Here is a 27,705-nt window from a genome sequence, read left to right on the forward strand (position 1 = left end):
TCCCCTCCCCTCTCTCCTCCTGATCTGCAGCCCAGGCTCCGAGCGCCGCACGCGATGTCATCCCTTAATTGTTTTATCTGGCGATTAATTGGCTTTGAGGGGTTAATTACTGCCGAGGGGAGGCAGGGAGCTCTGCCCCTTGGGCGGCCGGGGCCTGTCAGAACAAATCAAGGTCTAGGTTGAGGCTCCATCCCTGCTAAAATAAAAAAATAAAATAGGAATTTCACCAACTCCAGATTAGAAATCAGGGATAAATTGCACCCAGCTCTCGCTCTGGTGCCGAGGAAGGTCAGGAATAAATCCTGCAGTGAATCTCCCCCTTCCCAGCACACATCCCATTAAATCTGTCTGTAAGGACACTCTCAAGGTACAGAAGATCCCAAAAAGGAGCAGCTTTGGCGGTGCTGCCAGCGCAGAATCGACATTAATGGGATTTAAATACCTGTTAATGGGTTTAAATACAGAAATGGATTAATGGGATTAAAGGGGAGAGGAGCTGTTCTCCCTTTGCTCCCACAGCCCTTGTCTGGGGTGGGTTGGGAGTGCTCAGGTGGCCCCACAAACACACAGGGAGGCAGAGCAGCAACAAAACCTCTCCTTTAATTGCTGGGTCACCCTCAGGGTTTGTTCTGACACGACAACCCCGGGGCTGCCATGAGCCAAGAAGAGTGGGCTCAGCTCCAATCCCACTCCCAGGAATCCCAAAATAACCTCCAGTCAAGGGAAGAGTTAAAGAGTTAAAAAAGAGTTTAAAAGAGTTAAAAATGGGGCAGCTGCTCCCTCTGAACGCAATCCCCCACCTCCTTCAAGAAAAACAAGGAGCAGCCCAGCTCTGCTCCGCACACACGTTAGAAAAATAGATTTTTATTGAAATTCTCCTTTTTTCTCCAGGGAGTTTTCTTCTCTCTTGGAAACAGAGACCAAGCAGGGTCTCTGGATTCGACCTGTGCCTGCATTTCTATCAGGATCAAGAGTTAAAAGCCAACCGGTGAATCTCTAACTCTAGAAAAGGCTGCGTACAATATATGGCTTTTGCACCTACATCCAAGGGGTTTTGCGGGTTGGGAGCTCATTTGGGACAAAGCCAGGATGGGGAGGGTGGCGTGGGATGAGGGGACAGCCAGGGACCACATGCAGCTGTGCACAAAGCCAGCCCGGAAATCGGCACATTCCCGGTGTGTGGGATCCTTTGGTTTGGCTTTGGGGCACCCCCAAAGCTCAGCCCCAGGGTTTGCTCCCCACGGGGGTTGGGTGCAGTGTGGACCCTGCTTTTAGTCCCCCAAACTGCCCCTGGCCCCCCAGAAATGCTCCTGAGGGGATTTTCTGGCTCGTGGGCTCTGAAATGAGGCCTGGATGAGCTCGTGGGGCCCAGCAGCTCCAGGGAAATTTTCCTCCTCTGGAGCTGCATCCACAGGGAAGGGGAGCTTCCCCCTGTGGCCACACTGGTGAGGGTCATGGGCCCCCCCAAGGGCTGGAGCAGCAACTTTGCCTGAGGCCGTGGCTGGGGAATTCCAGGGAATTCTCAGGGAGCCACAGGATGGCTCAATGGGCCGCAGGCACCAGGTCTGGGGACATTGCACAGCACAGCTTTGCCATCCCATAACCTCAGACAGGATCCAGGAGAGTGCCACACCCTTGGTCCATCCTCCCTTGGGAAGGCTGAAGATTCCATCCAAGGACAAGTGGAATCCTTGCAGGGCTGGGATTTTGGGGACACCCACCCCCAGGAGCTCAGCTCTGGGTACACCAAAGCCTGAGCAGCTCGACGTCCCCAGGAGAGCCTGAGGGGACACAAACATCCCCCTGCCCTTCCCAGGAGGGCTGGGGCAGCCAGAACAGGAGCAGGGGACCCTGTGGGGAGCAGGGAAGGCACCCATGTCCCCAGGTTGGCCAAAAAAAAGCTCAGCAGTGGCTGGGGACCTGCGGCGGCTCATGCAGGGAGTGACCGACAGCTACAGCAGCACATGGAGGGTTAAAAGAGGAGCCACCCACTGGGTGGAATTAGGCAGAATCTGGGAGGACAGAGGCACCCCTGGGCGCCATCCCCCCGCTGTGGTCACCATCATCTGGGGTAATAATCCTCAGGGACCCCCGAGAGGTTGCGGAGCTTCAGGGCGGCGTCCACGGTGCGGATGTAGCCGCTGATGGCCTTCCTCATCTCGGCCGTGTAGGGGTCGTACTCCAGCTTCCTCAGCCCAGAACGCTTGAAGTTTCCATCCTTCTGTCCCTCCACGCACAGCAGCCTGTCCTCACAGGCCGTGACACCCAGCAGGGCCACCATCCTCTGCAGCTGCACGAACAGGTCGCGTTTGAGGTCCTCAAAGTGCACCACCAGCACCTTCTTGCCATAGCGCAGCCAGTCCAGAGTGTGGGTTGCCCACCACGGGGCATAATTAGCCACAAATTCCGGCCATTCTGGGGGAAAAAAGGAGAAGGGGATGTGTATTGGGGTTTCACCCAATTAGAGAAAATGTTGGAGCCCAGGAGAATCCTCTGGAGGACTCGGGACCCTGGCAGGGGGCTCGGAGACCTTGGCACAGAGTCAAAGACACCCGTGCCTTTGATTTTAACCCATGGAAAAAACTACCAACTCTGTGTGAAGGTGTACAAGCCACAAGGGTTTGAGTAGAATGTTAGTGAATTTATCACAAGGTGAAAGATGTAGAATTTTGGGGGTTTTAGAATGGGGGTTCAGGAGGCAAGATGGAGGAATCTGGCGGGTTCTGTCTTTCTCCTTCTTCTTAGCCTCCATCTTCTGCTGTGATGGTGGCACTTTTGGATTGGTTTAGAGACAGACTGTCTAACATAGGTGATAGGTATTGGAAAATTATTGTAAATAATGTACAGTTTTAAGTACAAAAAGATAACACAGCCTCCAGGATGGTCAATGTGCCACAGACTGACTTGCTAGACAGACCTCAACAGGTCAGAAAAGGAATGTTATGGATAAAAGAAAATAAACAATCTTGAAAACCACGGCTGAAGAATCCTGACTCCTTCTTCGATCTCAGGGCTGGGAAAAAGAGATTTTCTAACACCTCAGGGTCATCTTGACCACAGAGACTCAGAGAAGAAAACTATGCAGATTTGTGAGGAAGGAGGTGCAAAAAAGACACCTAACCCATGCCCAAAATTCTCCATCTTGGCACCCATATATCACCATATACTAAATCCCCAAATCTAAGTTTTTTCACACACTTCTAACCAACTCCACACCCATAAACCCAGTGCTATTCATCAGTTTTAGAAGCCCTCTCCACAGCCTCAGGTCAAATGCAGTGTTCTCTTGGGGTTCTGTGCCTTTCAGCACAGATAGTTTAAAATTCTCAGCATCCAGGGTTCCAACAGATGTGAGTGGATGTTCCCTGTGTCCTCTCCCATCCCTGCTGGAACATCTCAATTAACCTTCTGGCTAATTGATCCTGCCATTCAAATCAGGTGGTGAGTGGGATGATGAGACACCGATAATCAGCCGCCTCTCTCCTGGCAGTGCTGCATTAAAGCTCCAGGCATCTCCCTCTTCCTCGAGTCCTCCCCACAAAACCAAGGCCTGATTAACAGCTGGACTGGGTTAAATTCCCTGAGGAATCGTTAACCACAGGATGTGTTCCATTAAACAGATCCAGGACAATTCACCTTGTGTAATCACAGCACATAAAACTTTGCTTTGGAGCCGCTCCAGGGATGTCGTAAAATTAATGCCACGGAACCAAACAGGAGTTTGGCCTCACAAGGGCTGGGAATGGGCTGGGAGAAATGGGAAAACACCCCCTCAGCACTGGGCGTGAGGCTGGAGAGAGGGCCCAGGGATTTTTTTCCCAAATCAGCCCCAAAATCAGTTATTGGGAGAAGAAAATAATATGGAGAGCTGGGCTGCAGGGAAGGCCAGAAATGGGACCCTCATGCTCTGTGTTCAGGGGCCTCTCCAGCTGGGAATGGGGTCCCCAACCATGCAATGGAAACTCTCCATCTTTCCCAGTAGTGGTTAATTTACCTGACAATTAACCCTAATTACTCCACATATCCTCTGGAAAAAAATTGGTGATATATTTGAAGTGCATCCAAACAAGGCTGTGCTGGCATGGTCCCCTCTGGATCTCCCTCCCCTCAGAGACACGAAGGGACAGGCTGGGGAGGAGGTTGGGATTGGGAAAGCTCAGGAGGCTCCCTATGACCCGTGGACAAGGATTGAGAAGGCTCAGGAGGCTCCATGTCGTGCTGGGATACCAATCCTGGCTCTATCCACAAATGGATGGGGAAAAAATCAACCAAGAGGCTCCTGTGCCACCACAGTGGGGTCAGTGCCAGCCCAGGGATGTTGGTTGAGGAAGTGGGGGACACCACACCCCGCTGGTTTTATGGGATGGGGAGAGCAGGGCTGGGCTGTGCCCAGCACTGTGAGCACATGGAGATAACGAAATCCAGGCACATCCCAGCCACAAGCAGCCAAAGCTCCCCTTAAATAAACTCAGAATTAAGGGTAGCAGATGTTCAATCAAGCTAAACATTTTAACTCTTTCCAATGAAGTCAATCCCACAACAGCAATTTGGAAATTGCTGTAATTAAGCAGCCTCTGGCACGCGCCTGTGCGTGGGAAAGGTGGCGGCTGGGGAGCAGCTGGACACGTGGAAATAACACCTGGAAACCACAGGGATGGGCTGGGGACTGCCACCCCTCCCTGGGGACAGGAGATGCCCATCCTTGCCTGGTCCTGCTGTCCTGCTCCATCCCTTCCCCTCTTATCCCACCCAACACAGGAACCTACGACCAAGAGATGACGGTTACACCAGGAGATGGCCCAAAATGGTGGCACAGCCCAAAATTTCCCCCATGCACACCCAACTCCAGCTCTGCTGGGCTTTCCCAACTGTTGGGGAAGGTGAAACAGGAAAGTCTTATAAATATGATTACCTGGCAAAAGATTTTGAGAATATAGAAACTATAGGCGGGATTGAAATGAAAGCAAGCTTTGAGATACCTCAGTTACTGAACAACTGGAAAACAATGGTGTGGCTGGCTGAAGGTAATCCCCTTTTGATGAAACAATTCCTTCTGCTTGCAGATAGGTCCACGGGTCAGAGCAGACCCTACTAGCTTGGCAGAAGGGGCCCAAAGAGGAGTTTTTAGGGTTTAAAATATAACACAGTATGGTGATGAGTGATTCTTATAGGCTGTATGGAAATGCTATAGGATTTGTATATTGTACTAGATTGGTTAGTGAGAATTAGGATATTCAACACAGAAGAAGATTTATTGTATTGTAACGGAACCTGACTCTCTTACACTTTTGGTCTCTTATCCTTTTACTCTCTTACCCTCTTACTCTCTCACCCTCTCATCCTCTCTACCCCTCTCTTCTCTCAGCCTGCTCCAGCTGTGGCTGGCAGCTCCCAGCAGGGCCCTGCACACAGGCCCTTTGCAATAAACCCCAAGTTCCAGGACCAGAAAATTTATTGTATTGTAATGGGAACCTTGCTCTCTCATCCTCTTTACCACTCTCTTTATCTCTCTCTCCCTGTCTGGGGCCTGCTCTGAGCTGTGGCTGGCGGCTCCCAGCAGGGCCCTGCACCCAGGCCCTTTGCAATAAACCACAAGTTCCTCAACCTGGCTGCAGAGATCTCTTGTCTCCGTCCACCCTGACCCCCCAACGCTCCTACACCCAACCAATTCCCAGAGGATTCCTTGCCCTACCTTTGCCCTTCCAGTGGGCGTGGGCGGCGAAGCCGATGTGCCCCCCGTACTTGCGGTTGAACTCGGCCATCAGGGCCTTGTAGGGGTTGCGGATGAGCAGGATGGCAGAGTCAAAGGACTCGATCTCCTTCTGCCCACTCTCGTGGGTCTTGATGCAGATGGTCCTCCCGCTCCTCCAGTGGTCCCGCTCGCCCTTGAATCCTGCCCGGATAGAGCTGGGATTAATGGGAGTAACGGGGAGATGGGAAAGGGGGTCAGCCTGGGGAAAAGGAGGCTCAGGGGGGGACATTCTGGATCTGCACAAATCCCTGACAGGAGGGGACAGACGGGGGAGTCGGGCTCTGCTCCCAGGGGAAACCAGACAGGATTAAAGGAAATGGCCTCAAGCTGTGCTGGGAAGGTTTAGATGAGATATGAGGGAAAATATCCCCACCCAAAAGGTGATCAATCCTTGGCACAGCTGCCCAGGGCAGTGATGGAGCTCCCATCCCTGGAGGGATTTAAAAGCCTTGTGGATGTGGCACTTGGGGACGTGGTGGCCTTGGCAGAGCTGGGGGAACAGCGGGATTCAGCCTCAGAAGGCTTTTCCAACCCAAAGGATCCCACGGTTCCATGAAAGGGAACATCACAGGGATATCAGGTTGCAAAATCCAGTTGGATGATGAAAGCAGCTGGGGCGTGAAGGAGGATTTGCATCCCTTTCCCAGATGGAAATAATTTATTTTCCCATGTTATGAGTCTCATAAAATTGATGAGTGGGTGGCTCACAGGAACAGGGGCCTCTCAGGGTGACATCTCCCTGGCTACACTCGGCTCTTGTGCCTGTTCTGAGGGGTTAAGGGCAGATTTAATGGCTATAACCTCCCTGAGCACAGCTGAAACTCTCCCAGAAATCACAGAATAATGAGGTTGGAAGAGACCTCTAATAAATAAAGAAAGGGAAACCCTTGTGCCTGTGGGGCAGGGGATCAGCCCAAGGTGGGGGTGATGCCATGGGGGGGTTCAGAGAGGGGACCCTGCATTGAGCATGGGGCTGAGCCAGCATCAATCCCAGCCCCTGGAAGGGACCTGGAGTGGGGGATAAGCTGGAAGGAGCTGCATTCCATCAATTAGAGAGGTGTAATTGGCTCTCAGCAGTGGATAAATCTGCTGGTTGCCTGGATACCTCCTGGCCCCTCCGACAGGGAACGAACACGGAGCCCACGCTCGTGTGGCTCAGCAAAACCCAGCCAAGGCTTTTCCCACTGCTGCTGCCTTCCCTGGGATGCTGCTGCACCCTGGGGGCTGGGATATTGCTCCCTCACTGAGCATCGCCCTCCTGCAAGGCTGGATTTGGCAGGAATTGGGAGGGAATGTCAGGAAAATGGGGATTTAGGGAATAACCTGGGTACAGACCCCACCAACATGGCACAGGCATAGATCCCAACTCCACCACAGCTGAGGAGGAGGAGGGAAATTTCCTCTCAAAGCCACAAAAAATGAAGGAATAACAGGGGAAATCTTCAAGGTCTCCAGATAAAATTGTCATGAGTGGTTCTAAATTGAGGGAGCTGGAAATGGGGCGGGTTATTAGAACCAGAATCCCCAAATGCTTTGGGTTGGAGGGGATCTTACAGCTCATCTCATTCCCACCTCCTTGGAAAGGAACATCTTCCACTACCCTGGCTTGCTCCAAGCCCTGTCCAGCCTGGCCTTGGACACTCCCAGGGGTGGAGCAGCCACAGCTTCTCTGGGCAACCCCTGCCAGGACCTCCCCACCCTCCCAGGCAGGAATTCCCTCACCAGGACACTCCAGCCCAAACCACCCCATGGAGCAGCAGCGCTCACACCCAGCCCTGCTTCGCCCTTCCTGCAGCCCCTGGGATGCCACCAGGGCTGTCCCCAGCTGGGGTGGCACCCCAGGAGTGCCCTCCCCTCACCTTTGTTGTACAGGGAGCCATCAAAGTAGTAGCTGCCGGTGTAGAAGCCGGTGGCCAACTCGATCAGGTGCCGGGCCCAGGTGTTCCCAGCTCCAGGAAAACTGGCCAGGGCCACCAACTGCTTGGCACGGCTGGGCAGGAACCTCCTGTCCATGCAGCGGTTGTCTGCGGGGAGACGCGTCAGGAATGTGTCATGGAAAGCTGCTGGACCCACTGGGATGTCTGAGGAAACGCTGCCTCTCCCGGGAAAACGCTGAGGAAGGGGCTGGGCAGGGAAAAGGGGCCTTGCCTAAGGCTTAGAGAGACTTCCCAAAGGATTCTGGGCATCTCAAAGAGCCCTAAACACTCAAAAAGTCCTAAGAGGATTTTTCCCAAGTTCCCAATGGCAAGTTCTCTGCCATTCCCAGCTGTGTGCTTAGGGAAGAGTGACTAACAGGGATTCCTGTGCCAAGAAACACTCCTGCTTTTTCAATGAATCAATGGAACAGCATTTCCAGCACAGCCCCAAACACCAAAGGATCGTTGTCTGACAAGACAGACCCAAAACCACCCGAATTTGAGTCCTCACTTGCTCCCTTCAGCCTTTTCCTCTCCTGGGAACAGTTTTCCTTTCTCCCAATGCTTCCCTGGCTCACTGCTCTCTCAGGAATGTTCTGCCTTTTTCCACCCCACATTTCTCCCTGGAGCTTGTCTGGATAGCAGACTCCCATGAGAACACAGGGAAAACCCTGGGAAGGAGGAATCCTGCCAGAGGCAGAATCTGCTGTGCCCTGCAGCTGAGCCAGGCACCAACCACAGCTCACCAGGGGAATTAAAACTCACTTATTTTTAACGGGATCCTCACACTGAGGTTGTTGGCAATGATTAGGATGAGTGTTGCAATTAAGGAAAATAGTAAGTAAGTGAAGAATTTTGTGATGTAAGGGTCTGAGGAAAATCATGTTGCAAATTGTATAATAGATCATGACACAAACAGAGCCATAGGGAAGAAGGTGAGTGAGTAGAAGTCTCCCTTCTGTCACAGACATCTTTTATGAAAATCTTTTCCTCAAGATTTTTTCTCCTGAGAAGCTGAGAGGCCTCAGGAACAAAATTTAAACAATGATTATCTGCTGCTGTGGAATGCAACAGGTGGATCTGTGATTGGTCTCATGTGATTGTTTCTAATTAATGGCCAATCACAGTCAGCCTTTATTATCATTGCCTTATTTTTCTATTCTTAGTTAGCCTTCTGATGAAATCCTTTCTTCTATTCTTTTAGTATAGTTTTAATATAATATATATCATAAAATAATAAATCAGCCTTCTGAAACGTGGAGTCAGATCCTCATCTCTTCCCTCATCCCTGGACCCCTATGAACACACTCACACCCTTTTACTCACTCGAAATTCCCATCATTTTTAACCCGATGGGAATTTTGAAGTTTATAATGAATTTCCATCCTCAGAAGGAGAATAAAAACTCATTTTTTTGGGGGGGAAAAGATCGGGGGAGAAGCTCACCCTGCACTTGTGTCTGGTAGACCAGCAGGAAGTCGGCGGAGCCGCAGCTCTCGAACTCCTCGGCGGCGCATTTGTGGGCGCAGAGCTGCTCGTCCTCGCGCTCGTGCAGCGGGAACAGCGTGCTGGGGAAGCCGCAGCGGCACGTGGTGCCCGCCAGCGCTGCCAGCGGGAATTCCTGCCGGGGTGGGCACAGGGAACGGCGCTGGCACCGCCCCCCAGCCGTGGCAGAGCCTTCGCGCCCCCGCGCTCGCCCTCGCTGGGCAGGGCGGGGTGGTTTGTAACAGCCTTCCAGAACGTTCCAGCATCGTTCCAATTCCAGCATCATTTCAATTCCAGCATCATTCCAGACCATTCCAACATAATTCCAGAACATTCCAACATCATTCCAGACCATTCCAGCACCATTCCAATTCCAACATCCTTCCAGACCATTCCAGCATCCTTCCAGAACATCCCAGCATCCTTCCAGAACATCCCAGCATCATTCCAATTCCAACATCCTTCCAGACCATTCCAGCATCATTCCAGAACATCCCAGCATCATTCCAATTCCAACATCCTTCCAGGCCATTCCAGAATCCTTCCAGAACATTCCAGCATCATTCCACAACATTTCCACCATCCTCCTAGGCCATTTCCAGCATCCTTCCAATCCCAGCATCGTTCCAGACCATTTCCAGCATCCTCCCAATCCCAGCATCATTCCAGAACATTCCAGCACCATTCCAGACCATTTCCAGCATCCTTCCAGCATCCTTTCATTTCCAGCACCATTCTAGACCACTCCTACATTCTCCCAACTCCAGCATCTTTACACCTTATTTCCAACTTCCTTCCATCCATTTCCAGCATTCTCCCAGACCATTCCACCATCATTCCAATTCCAGCATCCTTCCAGACAATTCTAGCGTTGTTCTAGCCCATTCCATCGCATTCCAGCCTCCTTCCAACCCTTTCCAGCATTCTTCCAATTCCAGCATCTTCCGCCTTATTTCCAGCATCCTTCCAACCTATTTCAAGCATCATTCCAGACCATTTCCAGCATCCACCCTCCATCAGTTCCCACTGCCAACTTTTCCCCTCCTTTTTGGAGGCACCACGCCCCAGGATGAGACCCCTGGACCAGAGCAGGACCCCATGGTGGCTCCTTTAAATGTCCCTTCCAACCTAAACTCTAATTCTGCGATGCTCATTCCCAAACTTTCCCAGGGCTGCTGCTGACTCCACTCCCTCCTGTGGCAGGGACACAAATCCATTTATCCCTTTCTTGGATACACAAAAATGATATCCCTAAACCAGGTCCAGATCTCCCAGTGTGACTCTGATGATGGTAATGGAAACAAAGATGAAGAAGAGGAGTTTATCCCAGTACCTTCTCTGTGCAGAAATCCACACATTTATCCACGGACATGTTGAGCATGAGCTGGCTGGCAGGCAGGGCGATGGAGACGTTTTCCGGCCGGCGGAAGCACCCCCGGAATATCGCGCTTCCATCTGGGAGAGAGAGACAGAGAGAGGCCCCAGTGACACTCCAAAAATGCCACTGCTGCCATTCTGTGTGACACGGCGTTCCCAACTGCTCCAGCGGCTCCAGCAGTGCAGCCACAACCAGAGCAAAACACTGGTAACAAAATCAGGGATAATTTTTTTCCTGGCTGTTTTTATCAGCTCCGTGATCCCAGGGATGGAGCAGGGCCAGGTTTGGTCAGGTCTGGGATCCCATCCTTGGTCCTGGATACCGTCAGCCCCTTGTGCATTCCTGGTTGTTGCCATCCCCTTTCCCTTTCCTTGGACATGAGGAAAGGTGAGCAGGGAATGTGGGTAATTATAATTGGGAGCCAAACGAGGGAGCACTCTCAGCTCTGTCTGGAATTCCCACGCATCCTTCATCCTGCAGCACACACAGGAGACACTGACGGTCCTGTTTGGCCATGGGGAAAGAAATCTCCACCCAAAATCTCCCAAAATTCCCTGAATCCCAGCAGGAATCCTTGGGGCTCCTCATTCCACTCAACCCCAGCCAGCAGCATCCCCACAAGGAGACTCCTGATGTTTGCAGCAGCAAAACTACCCCGGACTCAAGAACCACTCTCCAAAAACCTCCATGGAGCCACGACCTGGCTCGGGAATGCCAGGATCACCCCTCCAGCACCGAGATAAGTCCCCCCCATCCCAGAGCTGAGCTGGGGTCAGCCCCCAACTTACACCTGCGTGCGGACTCCTGGGCCAGCTCCAGGCGGTAGATGGAGAGCCGGTTGATGCCGCCGCAGGTGTTGCTCCGCTCCCCCTTGCACTCCATGTTGCACTCGGACTCGCTGGCGTTGGAGGCCTGGATCTTGTGCCCGCAGTAGCACTCGGCCCCGAATTCCAGCCCCGCGTACAGGTACCCCCTGCCCAGGGGAAACGGGGTCTCAGCACATCCCCCCCGGCTCCAGGGGGTGTGGAAGGAGCATTGCTGCTTATCTGGGATCAGCAGTGCATCCCAGGGATTCATGCTTTGGTTAATGATCCTTTTAGGGCAATTCCAACTGAAAATATCCTATCCTATCCTATCCTATCCTATCCTATCCTATCCTATCCTATCCTATCCTATCCTATCCTATCCTATCCTATCCTATCCTATCCTATCCTATCCTATCCTATCCTATCCTGTCCCGTCCTATCCCGTCCTATCCCGTCCTATCCCGTCCCATCCTTTCCATTATTCCATCCCAATCTGCAATTCTTTCATATCCTATCCTTATCAATCCTTATTCTTTTCTAGTCTGTTCTATCCTATTGCTCCACTCCATTCCATTCCATCCTATCCCATCCTACCTCCTATCCTACCCATACCCTAATCCATTATATAATATAATTTAATTCCATTTCTATCCTATCCTATCCTATCCTATCCTATCCTATCATATCATATCATATCCTATCCTTTCCTAATCCCAATCCTAATCCTATCCCATCCTATTCATTCCATTCCATGGAGCATTCCTGTTTATGGCCAGTGCTGGGATCAGCAGTGCCTCCCAGGCATTTGGTTTTGGGCTAATGATTCTTTTAGGGCACTTCCAACTGCAAACATCAGATCCTATCCTATCCTGATCCTATCCTATCCTGATCCTATCCTATCCTGATCCTATCCTATCCTATCCTATCTTATCCTATCCTATCCTATCCTATCCTATCCTATCCTATCCTAATCCTATCCTACCCATTATTCCATCCCATTCTGCAATCCTTTCCTATCCTATCCTTATTTTTTCTAGTCTGTTCTATCCTATTACTCCACTCCATTCCATCCTATCTTATCCTACCTCCTATCCTACCCTATTTTCCTATCATATCCTAGTCCATTATATAATATCATATAATTTCATTCCATTTCATCCTATCCTATCCTATCCTATCCTATCCTATCCTATCCTATCCTATCCTATCCTATCCTATCCTATCCTATCCTATCCTATCCTATCCTATCCTATCCTATCCTATCCTATCCTATCCATCCTATCCTATCCTATCCTGTCCCATCCCATCCCATCCTTTCCATTATTCCATCCCATTCTGCAATTCTGTCCTATCCTATCCTTATTTTTCCTAGTCTATTCTCTCCTATTACTCCACTCCATTCCATCCTATCCTATTTTCCTATCACATCCTAATCCATCATATAATATCATATAATTTAATTCCATTTCATCCTATCCTAATCCTATCCTACCCATTATTCCATCCCATTCTGCAATTCTTTCCTATCCTATCCTTATTTTTTCCTGGTCTGTTCTATCCTATTATTCCATTCCATCCCGTCCCATCCTACCCTATTTTCCTATCATATCCTAATCCATGATATGATATGATATGATATGATATGATATGATATGATATGATATGATATGATATGATATGATATGATATGATATATGATATGACATGATATGATATGATATGATATGATATTCCATTTCTATCCTATCCCATCCCATCCCATCCCAACCCAAAAGACCGATGGAGCCAGTGCACAGGGATTCATGGAGATGGTGGGAAAGGATTGATGGAGCTGGTGGGCAGGAATTGAGAGGGACAGTGTGCAGGGATTGATGGAGATGGTGGGAAAGGATTGATGGAGCTGGTGGGCAGGAATTGAGAGGGACAGTGTGCAGGGATTGATGGAGATGGTGGGAAAGGATTGATGGAGCTGGTGTGCAGGGGTTGATGGAGTGTGCAGGGGTTGATGGAAAGGGTTGCTGGAGCTGGTGTGCAGGGGTTGGTGGAGTGTGCAGGGGTTCATGGAGGCCCTGTCCCCGTCCCCACCTCTCGGCACAGTTGTCCTGGCAGCGGAACACCGTCATCTTCTTGTAGTCGAAGAAGGACATCCCGCGCAGGGTCCTCTGCCGGGTGTTGTCCTCGTAGCAGCCGACGTACCGGGCTGGGGACACACAGGGGACAGGGTCACAACCCTCTGAGCCCACCCCTCTTGGTTTATCCCTAAGTAGGGATGTGCAGCAGCATTCCCTGGTTGTTTGGTTTGGAAACTCCGGGTCCAAACCAGGCAGGGACACCTTCCACTGTCCCAGGGTGCTCCAAGCCCTGTCCAGCCTGGCCTTGGACACTTCCAGACTCTCCAGGCACCCTGTGCCAGAGCCTGTCCATCCTCACAGGAAGGAATTTCTTTCACTGTGCCACTCCAATTCCAAGCCACGCTCTGGGATAACACTTCTCACCTCCTCCCTGCTTTCCACACCTCCGTGGGGTCCCTGAGCCAGCTCACCCCATCCATGGTGTGCCCCAAGCACAGATCCCCCATCCCCAATTATTCCAGCACAGCACAGACCCCACCAGTGCTGGGGCCTCCTTCCCAAGCCAGCCTGGAGGCCAAAGAGGAGGAAGATGGAGAGAAATGTGCCAGATAACTCCAACCAGCAGAGCCATCACTCCCAGTTACTCCACACAGCATTCCCACAGGGATGAGCAGGTCCTGGCAGGTCAGAGGGTTCCAGTGGGTGTGGGATGGCTCCAGACACTTGCACGGAGCCAGTGACTGATGTGCATTACCTTCAACCCAGTGCTCCTGGCATATGTGTGCTGCCACTTATTGGGAAGCCAGCTGGAATAATTAAGGACAGACAAGGACACAAGAGGAGGGGGAGAGTGGGACTGGCAGTTTGCAGGGAGAGCTGGACCTCTCCAGGAGCAATTCTGGAGCCTGCTGGAAACACAGCTGTGAACAGACACACACATCCACCCAGTGATTGTCGCTAAATTCCCCAAGCACCCCATTTTTCCCAGAGCTGGGGATACAGGGATGGTTCCAGCTCCCTGCCTGGGGTGGCTGCTCCCTCCATCCTCATGGAATTGCTTGGTTTTGTGTCAGAGGTGGGAATGGCTGGACTTGTCCAGGAAGGCACCAGAGATGGATGTGGCTGAGGGTTGGGGTCTGTTCCTGCTTCCCTTGGCTTCACTGCCTAAAAATCCTCCCTGGATGGAGGCAGGAGATGCCCCTTCCCACAGGGATTTGCATGGGCAGACAGGGCTGTTCCCCACCCACACCTTCACCTGACACTGCTGGGAGAGGGAGGAAGAGGAAGAGGAGGAAGAGGGAGCTGCACATCACTCCCTAAACCTGATTTTTGGAGCAGTATTCCCTCTGGAATGATTTCACGTGGCAACCACCTCGTTAAGCTGTCCCCACTTAATTACCAGCACCATTAAATCCACCTGTTCCTGCCTGATATCCCAGGGCTCCAGAGGAGCAGGGAAGCGAGGGGGGAGCTCTGCCAGCCACACCAGGAACACCGGGCACGTGGGATTTCTCAAGATGCTGCATTTCTCTCCACACCATCCCACTCAGGAGCTGCCAAGATGCTCCAAGGGGAAAATGATATTCCCAGAGCAGCTGGGAGCAGATAAACCCAGGAATCCCAAGGCCAGCATCCCATCCCTGCTGGCAGAGCTGGATGAGGTTAATCTTGGAGCACATGGGACATATGGCCTGGGACATGGGCGCTGCTTGGGGTCTTTATAGGGACAGACAGCCTGGCCTCAGGGACCTTCTGCCGAGGCTGCACGGCAGTCAGTTTGCATTAAGAGAGACACCAAAACACCCCAGAGACCCCTCAGAGCGGGGTCACAATGGGGGAACCCCTCCAGCTCCTTTTAGCAGGACAAAATCCTGTGAGCATCACTTTTCCTGGACCAAGCATCATTCCTGGAATGAACTAACCACATCCTGCTGGAGGAGGAGGAGGAGGAGGAGCCCTCGATGCCCTGGGAGCAGCCCAGGTTGGGGGGATCAAGCCTGGACCCCTGGGAAAGCCCCAGTTTGCTCTGGGGTTGGGCGTTCCACCCAAATCCCACAGAATACACAGTTTTGGCTGCCTTCAGGATAAATAAATGTAATTTTAAAAATCAGTGGAAATTATTCCATTTTTTCATCCTTGATCGTTAATAATGGACCCACTTGACAAGACCCCAGCCAGGCAGGGATCTCCTGGCTCCAGAGGCCAGAGCCCAGCCCTGTGTGCACTTCCATGGGAATCACAGCCAGCCCCTGCCTCGACACAACACCCACACAAACCTGGATTTTGGGTTGATTCAGGCCAACAGAATGAAAACTGAATTTGGCCCCTGCCAGAGCCAAAAAGTGGGAGGAAGATGGGGCACAGCATCCCCCCAAAATCACCTGTAACAGCAAAGGGGGGGCTCAGAGCTCGGTGATGCACCGGGGGGAAAGAGCGAAGATGGAACAATAAAAGCACATTACTGGCACTTGGGGAGGGAGGAGAGGAAAGAGGGAAGAAGGAGGGAGAAGATCCTTCTGGAAATATTCTTTGGACCGATGTTCTCCAGAGTGGGATGCTGCTCCCCAGAGCATCCCCGAGGGATGGGGGAAGAAAACCTTGGCGCTCCAGTAGCGCATGCATGTCGTTTATGGATTAATAAATAAATAAATATACATTTCCTGGGGGAGATTGTCGTCCTGCCTAGCTCAGACACCCCTTCCCCAACTCGTGATGCCCCCATGGAGAGGCAAAAAGCAGGGTCCCCTTCCCTCACCTCTGTCCTCCTCCTTGTCGCGGCCGCTCCTGCCCCGCACCGTCCGGCTCCTGGTGCCGCCGTTTTCCCGGGGTTTCCCCCTGTCCGACGGCTCCTTGGAGGTGCTTTTGAACCATGGCCCGTGTCGTCGGGCCCCCGCCGGCATCGTGGCCGCCGCCTTGAAGCCGCGGCTGAGCTGCATCACCCCCAGGTAGGGCAGCCCCGGCCCCTCTGCGGCCGCGGGGCTCCGAGGGCTCCCCGGCACCCGGGGCTCCCCGGAGAAACCGGAGTGCAGGAACACCAAGCTGCCCGCCGCCAGGTACAGCGCCAGCAGAGTGAAGAAACGCACGGGTCTGCGCCGAAAATAGCGCTGGAGTTTCAGCAAAAGCTTGGCCATAGCGTCTTCATCCCTTCCCCGGCAGCCGGCGCCGCGGGGATGATGCTCTGCGGCTCCGGGGATGCTCTGAGCGTGGGGATTATCCCGCCTGGCTTGGAGGGGAATCCCAGCGAGCAACTGGGGTGAGAGCTGCAGGGCGAGGTCGTGCAGAGCTGCTGCCCGACCCTAAAAAAGTCTTGGAGCGCTGGGGAAGGTGGATTTTGTCACCCCGCGTGGTGGCCGGGGTGTTCCAGCGCTGGCTGTCACCTCCAGCCCCCGGTTTATTCTCCTGCCCGGCTGTGCCCCGGGGACCGCGCTGATGGAGGGATCATGTTAAGGGAATCGAGGTTTGAAGGTGATTTGAAAGCCGATCGGCTGCCGCAGCTCCTCGCTCCCGGCGGCAGCGGCTCCGTCAGGCATCGCTGGGGTGGGAACGGCCCCGCTGCCCGCTCAGACAAAGGATGGAAGGTGCCTGGACGCGCCTGGAGCCTGGAATGCTGCCCGGCACCCTTTGTGTAAGGAAACCCCTTTCAGCTCACTCCCAGGGCAAGAAATCTCCACCTGCAAGTCAGAGAGAGAGGCACACTCAGGAAAGCGCCCCAGGATGGTGGCCCTGTCCCTCCAGGTGGTGAGGAAGGCCACCTGTGGTCTTCATGGCCTTCCACCCCCGAGGAGGGGCAGCTCCACCTCTCCCAGGTGAGGAACTGGGTGCGGTGGGAGCGGTGCTGGTGGGGTGAGCCCAAATCCCAGAGCCTGCACATCTCTGTCTTATCATACAGGACAGGTGCTCCGGGATGGCTCTGGGATGTGGAAAATTTCCAGTTTCACCCCCACAAGGATGAGCTGTGCACACACACACATTGCACCCCGAGATCCAAACATCTCTGCAGCAGCAGATCCCAGGTGAAATCCATGCATGGGCAGTGCATGGGTACCCCAGTTGATATTCCAGCACCCCACGGGGTCAGGAGCACAACATCCCTGAGTGTCCCTCCAGTTCCTCACATCCCCAGGGACTGGAGATTGCCACGCCATCCTCTATCCTCCAGCCAGGAGCATTCCCTGGTGGCATTCCCACCCTGCCACCGGGATGGTGCTGTCCCAGGAGCACCAGGACCATCCCTGGTGCCTCTTGGCAGAGGAAGGGCAGAGATGGGACAGTCCCCTCCAGCCCCACCAGGATGGATTTCCCTATAAATCCAGCTGGATTTCTCTCCTTCCAGCCCCCTCCCCAGCTATGGGAGATTTGCTCCAGCCCTTCCTGGGAAAATTCCACGTGGGAAATGCCCCTGCTGACACATCCCAGTGCCCGGGGTGTGCTGCCTGTCACGGCCTCCTCTTATTTTAGGAAAGGAGACGGAAATAAATGGAAAGACAAAGTGCCATTAGTTTAATGGCCTCTATGTTCCTGCCATCTGTCTTCAGTTGATTAAATAAAAAATATTGGTGGAACATATGGCATGAATTATACATCAATATTTTAATTTGGTTTCCCAGAGTGGTTATTCAGATACCTCCGGCTCTGCCGCGGGAATTTCGTGCAGCTCAGGGCTGGAGAGGCTGGGGCAGAGCAGTGGAGGGGCACAACCCCAAACAGAGCTGGAGTAAAGGCTGAGCAACGTCGGAGTAGCAGCATTTTGGGCTTTCCATGTGCAGGATGTGGCACCCCCATGGCCATGCTGGGAGTGCAGCCCCCAGCCCGATGATCCCGGGGGTTTTTTGCTGCTGTCCTGCACTCCCTGACCAGGAATTCTGGCTCTCCTTTAGCCAGAACAAATCCACCTTGCCGGGGTTGGGATGGGAGCTGGATTCGGGGTGGTTTGGGGAGCAAAGAGAGCGTCCCCAGGGCTGTCCCTGCTCCCCAGGGTCCCCAGTGTCCCCAGTGCCACCTCCCTGCCCTCCTCCCCTCCCCGGCTGGGCGCTGCCAGGCTCTGGCACAGAATATAAAGAAGGGGCTTAAATTACTCTCATTAAGCCATCTGGAGCTCATCCTTCTCCATCGTGAACTGCGGAGTCACAGGTCAATTACTGCGCATTTGCATATATTCCATTAATGCTTCTGCTAATTGTCTGGAGCGGATAATGGGCTCGGCTCCGGGCTCCCGGCTGCCGGGGGCGGCACCAGTGCTCCCAGTACGGACACCAATGCTCCCAGTATCAGCTGGAGGTATCGGGAGCCGAGGGATGCAGGAACCATCCCAGAGCGCCGTTCCCTGCATCCTGGGTTTTAAGGATGGATCCACCCCGTGCAGCAGCGCTGGGGTGAAGGAGCGGCCACCGCTGGTCCCCACGGCCACTGTCACCGCCACGGTGTCCCCAGGGGTCCCATCGTGTCGCCGACCCCGCTGTCTGAACCCTGCCGTGCTCGGTGCCAGCCCAGCCCGCGGCGTGGCCGGGGGACAGCGGTGACACACTTTGTCATCCGGCCTAATGAAGCAAACGGGGACAGTCCCCAGCCAGCGCAGTGCAGCGGCCTCAGCCTGGCCTTCCCGCGGCTGCCTGGATGGAAAACTGCTGGGGCAGCAGGGAACGGAGGGAATTATCCACCAGGGAATGATCTGTCAGCCCTTGCTCGGGTAGGACCCGCTGTGACCCAGCCCAGGGGAGGGACCCAGCCCTGGAAGCTGCAGTGTGGGAAAATTTCCCCAAATCCCCCCCGGCTGGCAGTGCCAGGGTTGGGGAGTCCCTCCCTGCCCCCCCAGAGCCAAAGCACAGCAGTTTCCCAGGATGTGGGGCCAGCCGGGATCAGGGAATGATTCTCTGCCTACATCCATCACCACACTCCCACCAGGAGCCAAAATCCTCATCCATCAATGGGATACCCAGCTCTGCCTCAGTACAACCCCACCAGGAGCCAAAATCCTCATCCCAGCACTGAGATACCCAGCTCTGCCTCAGTAAAACCCCATCCGGAGCCAAAATCCTCATCCCAGCACTGAGATACCCAGCTCTGCCTCAGTACAACCCCACCAGGAGCCAAAATCCTCATCCCAGCACTGAGATACCCAGCTCTGCCTCAGTATAACCCCATCCGGAGCCAAAATCCTCATCCATCAATGGCACACCCATTCTGCCTCTTTATAATCCCACCAGCAGCCAAAATCCTCATCCATCGATGGGACACCTGGCTCTGCCTCAGTAAAATCCTACCCAGAGCCAAAATTCTCATCCATCAATGGCACATCCAGCTCTGCCTCAGTATAATCCCACCAGCAGCCAAATTCCTCATCCCAGCCCGGGATACCCAGCTCTGCCTCAGTATAATCCCACCCGGAGCCAAAATCCTCATCCATCAATGGGACACCTGGCTCTGCCTCAGAATAATCCCACCAGGAGCCAAATTCCTCATCCCAGCCCGGGATACCCGGCTCAGCATCACTCCACACCCAACCCACCTCCCTGCACGATGTCAGCTGTCCCCAGGGTGAGGAATCCTCCATAATTTACCAGCTTTTCCCAGGTTTATCCATCCCTCTGCGCCTGGAGAGGTGGGAGCAGGTCCGGGAGCGGCGGGAGCTCGATGAGTGAAGGGCCCATCAATTATGGATTTGGGGCTTGTCTTCAAATTGCCCTGCAATTATTGGGCGCCAAGGTTCACTGGTCTTCAGGCACCACCTCCCAAACACCCTCACGTGGCTCCCCCAGCCAGGGAGAACAAAGGGCCCATTAAAACCAGCAAATTAACCACCAGCAGAATTCCATTAGGAGGAGGAGAAGGCCACGGGAATATCCAGTTTCACCCCCTCGTTAACATTTCTTATCACAGGGACGGCGAGAGAATAGGGCTGGCAAGCGGAGGGGTGGTGACATCAGCGAGGTGACCCCACGGGAGGGCTGTGACGCAGGGACTGACCCGGTCCCACGCCATGGGGACATGGGGACAGCAGGTTCTGGGCACCCTGGGAGTGCTGGAATGCCTGTGCCAAGCCTGGAAATGCAGTGAAGGATGGGGGAAAGAGCCCAATCCATGGGGTGCAGGATTTATGGGACACAGAACTCAGGGCATGGAGGTTCCCTGGACTTGCTGTCACCAAAAGTCACCCACTTGGGTGCAGGGACCACCAGAAATTCCCATGTCCCTGTATCCCAGAGCAGTTCCTGCAGCTCCACATCCTCCCCAGCACCAAAGAGTGACACCAGCACAAACCCCAGAGACACCAGCTCAAACCCCCAGTGACATTGGGCACCCTGGGCACAGCCATCCCTCAAACTTTCAGCCTCCATCCCCCAGTGCCAGCCTGGAATTGCTGCCCAGGCAGAGGTTTGGGCAGCCCAAATTCCAGGTGGAGTTGCCCATCCTCTTTTCCAGCCCGGTGGAAATGGATTTTCACCCTTTTCCACTCGTTAAGGAAGCAGCAAATGGGATGCACAGGGCTGAATTTAAACCCCATAGTGGCTGGGAATGAAGCTGAGATAAACCACAGGATTATTCCAGCCCAGCAGGGCAGACTTGGAGCATCCAGAACCTTCCAGTGCCTCTCCCAGGGGCCAGCCGAGCACAGGGAGCTGTCAGTCGCCCTCAAATCAAAGCCAAGTTTATTTATTCTGCTTCTCTCTGCCTCCGTTTTGCTGAGAAATGGATTTGTGCCTCCTCTCCTCTGGGGGAAGCCTTAAAAGCAGCTGAGTCAGCAGCTCCCAGACTCATCCCAGGATCAGATCCTCATCCTCAAGGGTGAGACACTTCCCAAGCCTGGGCTTCCCTCTGGAGCCACCAAATCCCCTCCCCAGGCCAAACCAGCCAGGGATGCAAAGGGAAAACATCTCCTTAGGGAATTATTGGCTCAATTGGAAGATCCAGGGCAGGATTTGCCCATCTGCTGGTGGATTTTTGTGGGGGATTTCCATTTTGTGGGGTTTGCAAATCCTCCTCCTTGCTGGGAGTCCATGGAGGAGTTTGGACTGGAATTAAGGAGCTGGTTTTGTTTATGGATATAAAACCGATTTTTAAATATTCTGGGGATTTATTGGTGGCCTCAGCACTTTCCCAGGGCGTGAGGCACCGAGATCCAGAGGGATCCAGACCCAGCAGGATCCAGGATCCATTCAGGGCTGCCCCAGACTAATTGATTAAGGCCTCCTCTAAAAGGCTCCTCTGAAACGAGGTCGTGCTAATTGCACAAGCTCCTCTCAGTGCTCCCTGTGCTCTCCAGAGGACAGAGCCCACAGGGCACCAGCCCCGTTTCTGCCAGGGCCGAGCTATAAATAAACCCAGGAACACCAGGATGGATCCTGCCCTGGCTTATTCCACTCACTGGACAGAGCTGCACGAGCCCAGGGCCTGCAGCCTGGCCCAGAAAGGCAATTTTGTTTAATCAAGTTATTTAAGGAAGTTTAACCCCATTTTTAATTATGACATTGAGCTGCCTGGCATTGCAAATTCTCAGACCTCCATCTAAGGGATGCTGATTCCTGCTCAAGGGATGCCAATTCCTACCCAAAGGATGCTGATCTCCACCCTGAGGATGCTGATTCCTGCCCAAGGGATGCTGATTCCTGCCCAAACCCCACACCCATGGGCCGGCACAGGGTGGGATCACCGTGATGGTGGTGGGAATTTGCTGTAGGACAGCTGAGAGACTCCCAAACCCAATCCCAGCTGGATGCTCCAGCTCCCAAAAGCAAAGATCTGTGTGGCCTCCAGGCCACTTAATTCCCAGGTAATCCCATCTCCATGGCTCTGCTCCTTTCCCTGGGTATTCTCCTCCACAATGGCCCAAGTGGAGCTGAAAATGGGGAGTTTTTTACTTCACATTCTGCTCCTCCACCCACAATTCCATCAAAGCCCGTTCCAGGTTCTTGGAGGCTGAATTCCCCTCACAAGTGTGAAAAGCAGCTCATAAAGAAAAATGGTTTAAGCCATGAATCATTTAAAAAAGCACCCGGCGCTGCCGAAGGCAGGGAAGGAAATAAGGGAGGAAATCGCTGTGGATTGCTGAGATTTGGGCAGAGAGAGGGGCCAGGGAACTGTGGGATGATGGAAATGAGGTGGCACAGCCGGGATCCAGCTGTGGGACTCGCTGTTCCCCTGCCCAGCATCGTTATGATTTTCATTAATTAATTAATCTGCAGCAACCCCGGGGGTCTGGGTGTTCCAGCTCTCGCCAGCAGCGTTATCCCATCTGCCCGGGGTGTTTGGGGTGAGGCTGTGGAAGCAGCAGGAAGCTCCCTCCTTTGGGATCAGGGTCATTAAATTTGGGTGCAGGATCCCAACCTTCCCCCACCACATCCCTGCCAGCTTCCAGCATCCCTTCCCTGAGCATTCCTGCTGCTTCATCAGCCCCGTCCATGCGACCAAAGTCGAGAAACCTCCATTTCCCCGTTAATTCCCTATTTTTGGGTGGTATTTAGGAGAGGCCACCCCAAATTGCGGGGTGTCAGTGACACCCAGGGATGCTCCCAGCCTCCCTCTCCCGCTCCTTCCCACCCTCCCGACACTCAAGCCCTCGGAAAAGGTGATGTAATTCCTTCGGAGGACGCTGAGTGTCTGTGACAGGCTTTAGCCCGAGCAGCTTTCACGTCTCACGTTCGGGGGGTTTCATGCCCAGCCTGCAAAATCCAGGCACGGTTTTCAGTCAGGCTTGGGGAGCCGGGATGTGCATCCCAGGGAGGAGGAGGAGGAGGAGGAGGAGGGGGGCGGGAGGAAGGCCGGGGCTGTTCCCTAGGGAAGCACAGCTGGATGCGAGCCAGCTGCTGGCTCAGCAAAGCTCCCCCCCAGACGGAGCCGCCTGAATCCCGGAGGAGAAGGAGGTTTGGGACACACGGGATGGACTTTTCCAGAGGCAGTGCTGGGGCTGGAGGGATGCACGGCCCTCCCTGTGTTGCTTACCCTCCCCAAATCCTCCGGGCTCTCCATCCATGACACCTGCACGTCCCTGTGGCTGTGGGAGAGCATTTCTGAGCCTCAGCTGCTGGCACAGCCCGAGCTGGCAGCTCCTGATTCCAGGGAAAGCCAGGACGCTGCTGTTCCCCTCCTTGTGCTTAACGAGGAGGAACAAACCCCGCAGCAGCCAAAGGGTTTCACCCCGAGGTTTGGAGCACCAGAACCCAGGCGCTCCCCAGGATTCATGTGGAGATGATGAGAAACACCAAAAGGAGATGGAAATCCAGGTGCACCCAGCTGGACATGCCTAAATCCCATCCCTGTAGGATCCATGGGGACAATCAGGGGGAATTTGGGAAGTGTGACCCCTCATGGGTGTGACAGAAACCTCTTCCCATGGGAGCACCCAGCACATCCAGCCCAGGATGGAGCCCCAAAGGGCTCCCCAGGTAGGGAACAGCAGAATCCAGCCTCCCCACAAATCCCACGCTCAGGTCTGCTCCATGGAGATTTGCCTCAGCCCTCGTTAATCTGGGATTACAGCAGCACTGGGGCAATTAACTAACGAGCTTTTGCAGCAGCAGACAATGCCTTGCACAGCCCACAGACATTAATGGAGTGAGAAGGAGGATTTCGTGCAACACTTCCCTCAAAACCTCCTTCCCCGGGAGAGCTGATTCCTCTCTTTCCCCTCATCCAGGGAGGGATCTGCCATTCCCATGGATGCTGCAGGCTCATCCCTCAGCACCTCCTGCCCCACACTCCCTCCCCAGCCCCAGAGAGAGCCAACATGTTGGGAAGGACAAATTCCCACCCCAGAGCTGCCTGCCCTGCTCAGTGAGTCCCTGCTGGCCAAAGGGGGGGTGGGAGAAGCAGAGATTTTCCCAGGATCTGGACTGAGCTGGGAATGGTGCTGAACACTCCTGGATCCTGCCTCAGCCATGGGAATTGTGACTCTGGATGGGAGCCTGGAGCTGCTGAGGCTTGACACAGCTTTCCACGGGGAAAAGATCCCCCAGGAATAAATGAGCTTTTATCTGGGAGGGAAAATCCATCCCCAAATCCCCCTGTGGGGGGTTCCCATCTGCCAGGATCCCAAACATCAAGGACCCTAAAACACAGAGGCATTCACGTGGAAGAGCCCCACTGGACCCAGGTACCTGCAGCCGTGATGCTGCAGCTGGATTTGGGTTTTTGAGCATCAGGATTTGGGAAAGGCATCCCAAAAACCAGAGCAAAACCCTCTGGGGAATTCTCCCTGTGCCTAATAACAGCTAGTAATATATTAAGTGGAATATTATAATATAATGTATATAAAAACCATGGTAGAGGCTAATAATATAACAATATTATAATCGAATATAATAGAACAATAAATATAAAACCATAGCATCTGCTAATAATATATAAAATACATGTAATACAATCTATATACAACCACAATAATTGCTAATAATATATATAATATAATAATATGCATTAAAAAAACCCTAACAAATGCTAACAAATCCTATCTTGGAGGAGCCCCTGGAGCTCAACAGCTTTGGATATTCCAAGGGAGAGCTCTTTGCCAAGCCCAGGGAAGGGACAGCCCCTCAAGAAGGATAATTCCCAGCTAAATTCCCAGAGGAAGGAAGGATGCAGCACTCACCAGATGAGCAGGTGCAGTGGGCCAGGGCCAGGCTGTGTGGGGGCACCCCGGGCTGTAATTCCCAGGGCCAGGCTGGGATTCCCAGCTCTGCATTGCCAGCAAAGTTTCTTTAATCCTGCCTTGACGGAGGCCGGGGTTTACAGGGCTCAGCTCAAGGTTACCTTCACGCCGTTCTGCAACTGCCTCTGCTCTCCCTGCTCATCTCTATGTTAAATTATTCCCCCAAGTTGCCAGCATGGATGTGGGAAGAGGAAAATAAACAGGGGAGAGGCTTCTGGCAGGATTACGTTCCCTTATGTTCCTTATTTCCCCGGCGGAGATGTTCCTGCACAAAGTCTGGGAAGGAGGATGAAGATGAGGGGAGCTCTCTCCTGCCTGGCTCCCTCAGCGAAGCAAAACCCTTCCCAAACCAGCGGAAACCAGCGAAAAATCCCTGCCGGGATGAGGCGGGAACCATCAGCTCCCGCAGAGCCGGGGGGGACCCGGTGCCCCCCAAATTCCCGCACCCGCCGCTTCCCAAAAGCAATTCCCGGCGGGCCGCGCTCCTGCCGACCCCCGCTCGCCGCGCTCCCCGGTCCTTTTAAAAATTTTTATTTTGCGCAGGAGGGCTGGGGAGTGGGGGCGGTGTTGTTTGTTTTCTCCTCTTATTTTTTGCTTGTTAATTTGGGCTTTTTGGTTTTTTTGCATTTTTTTCCCCCCCTTAGCCCCGGTTTCAATGCGCTCCCCGCACCGGCAGCTCCTCTGCTCCCTCCCCCGATCCCTTCTTCCTCCCCCGAGCGGTTTTTCCTCGCCCGCCTCCTCCTCCTCCTCCTCCTCACCGTGCCCGGGCCCTGCTGCCGGCCGCTCCATCCCTGGCTCCATCCATCCCTCGGTGCCTCCATCGGGAGCGGCGGGGCCGGGGGGGCTCGGGGCGCTGCCCGCGGCCCGGCCCCGCTGCCGGGGGGGCTCCGCCGGTGCCGGTGCCGCCCGGGGAGGTTCCGCTGGTGCCGCTGGGGCCGAGGAGAGCCCGGCCCGGCTCGGGTGCTGCCGCCCGGCTCTGCCCGCAGCCGCTGCCGGGCGCCGCTTCTTAACGTCTCCATCCAGCGGCTCCGCTCCCTCCGCCGGCTGTCGGCCTTAACCCCTTCCCTCCCGCCGCCCCGATGGGAAATATATATATATATTTTAAAATTTATTTCTTGTTTTCTCTGTTTTTCAGGGATGCGGCAGCGCCGGGAAGCCGCTCTCGGGTGGCCCCGGCCAAAGCGCCCAAAGCGAGGGATGCTGAGGATCGGGATCCCCCCACCCCGGGAATCCGGTTCCATCCTCCCGGCACTCGGGACCGGCTCGAGGGTTATTGAATGGAGGCAGCAAGGATTAAACCAACATTTAAAATATAAATAAATAAATAAATAAATAAATAAATAAATAAATAAAGATAAACACGTACATTCCATATATAGCTACATATATAAATGTAAATACATTTATATATATTTATATATATATTTATTATAAAGTATATTTATCATATATATTTATTATAAAGTATGTATATATTTATTATAAAGTATGTGCTATGAAGTATATATATTATCATTAAATATATATTTATTATTTATATATAAATAATACATAAATAATAAACATATATAGTATATAATATATAATATAAGCACTTAATGTGTATTTATATATTTAATATGCATATTTATATATAGAAATGTATAGATAATAAATAATATACAAAATATAAATAGTATAAAAATATATTTATTCTAATTAAATATATTTATTTAGAATAAATATATATAGCTACATGTATAAATGCAAATACATATATGTATATATTTATTACAAAGTATATATTATAAAATATATATTATTATAAAGTATATATTAGTTATATATAAATAATAAATCATATAAAATATAAATAATATATAAATATATTTATTCTAAATAAATATATCATAGCTAAATATATCAAAATAAATAAACATATAAATATATAACGGGATATATCTGTGGGATATATTTGTTTGCGTATATGGATTTTTTTTTTTTTTGGGGTGCTGTCAGATCAATTAAAAATTAATTCCAAAACTTCCCGAGCCTGAGAATAAAAATATTGCGACTCAAAAGGGATTAACTTGAGCAGGAATTTTTTCCCATCCCTTTTATTGCCAACTTTAATCGCTGGGGAGGATTTTAGGGGATGCCGGTGGCAGCTGGGACCCTCATTTCCTTCTGCTGTGATCCCAATCCCTCAGCATTCCCGTCTGTGGCACACAAGGAGTCCCTCCAGGTGAGGAGAGAATTCCAAAAGGCTCCAGATGAAACTCCTGAACCTGATTAGGGCAGCGCCTTCTCCCAGATTTTTGGGAATCTCGGCTCCCAAAGCCACACCCAGGGATACGAGCTGGGAGCGCGGGTTTTTCCCGGTACCAGGAGGACTGGGGGTGTCCAACACATCCACGGGGGTTCCTTCATCCCGCGGGGATCCCCATTCCTGGAGGGCCGGATCCATGCGGGATTCACATCCCTGTGCCCAGATTCACCCGGGAGGGACGCGGCGCTCGTTTTCATAGGAAACCAGGCAGGGAACGCTCAGGGAATGCTCAGGGAACGCTGCCTCAGGGCCAGCCTGGGGATGAGGAGCTGGATTGTGCTGTTTTAATCCTCCCGGGATTGTGTTCGGCCACGCAGCGCTCCCTCCCTCGGGATAAACTCTGGGAA

At 52.8% G+C, this 27,705-nt stretch overlaps 1 protein-coding gene across 2 annotated transcripts; it reads right to left on the reverse strand.

Annotated features, from left to right (window-relative positions):
- Positions 1-848: 848 nt before the first annotated feature.
- On the reverse strand, positions 849-25,910 carry WSCD2 (WSC domain containing 2). 2 transcript variants are annotated; one of them, XM_063172925.1, is made up of 9 exons: positions 25,809-25,910; positions 16,165-17,080; positions 13,423-13,537; positions 11,320-11,504; positions 10,487-10,608; positions 9,115-9,289; positions 7,612-7,776; positions 5,693-5,893; positions 849-2,415 (listed from the first exon to the last, which is right to left on the reverse strand). In XM_063172925.1, the coding sequence occupies exons 2-9, from the start codon at positions 16,538-16,540 to the stop codon at positions 2,063-2,065; spliced, it is 1,692 nt and encodes a 563-aa protein (XP_063028995.1). In that variant the 5' UTR covers positions 16,541-17,080; positions 25,809-25,910; the 3' UTR covers positions 849-2,062. The 2 variants fall into 2 exon arrangements, with proteins under 2 accessions (XP_063028995.1, XP_063028997.1); XM_063172927.1 differs by lacking the exon at positions 25,809-25,910 and adding an exon at positions 24,991-25,475.
- Positions 25,911-27,705: the final 1,795 nt, after the last annotated feature.

Source organism: Melospiza melodia, chromosome 20 (genome assembly GCF_035770615.1).
Source record: "Melospiza melodia melodia isolate bMelMel2 chromosome 20, bMelMel2.pri, whole genome shotgun sequence".
In the NCBI taxonomy this organism is placed as follows: Eukaryota; Metazoa; Chordata; class Aves; order Passeriformes; family Passerellidae; genus Melospiza; species Melospiza melodia.

Bases quoted from the DNA above. Each gene is read 5' to 3' on its own strand.
- WSCD2 (XM_063172925.1), bottom strand. From the start codon at position 16,540: ATGGCCAAGCTTTTGCTGAAACTCCAGCGCTATTTTCGGCGCAGACCC. The intron at 11,505-13,422 runs GTGGGGACGGGG...TCCCCTGGGCAG, and splicing joins CAGGACAACTGTGCCGAGAG to GGGGTACCTGTACGCGGGGC. The intron at 7,777-9,114 runs GTGAGCTTCTCC...GTCTCCCCGCAG, and splicing joins CTACCAGACACAAGTGCAGG to ACAACCGCTGCATGGACAGG.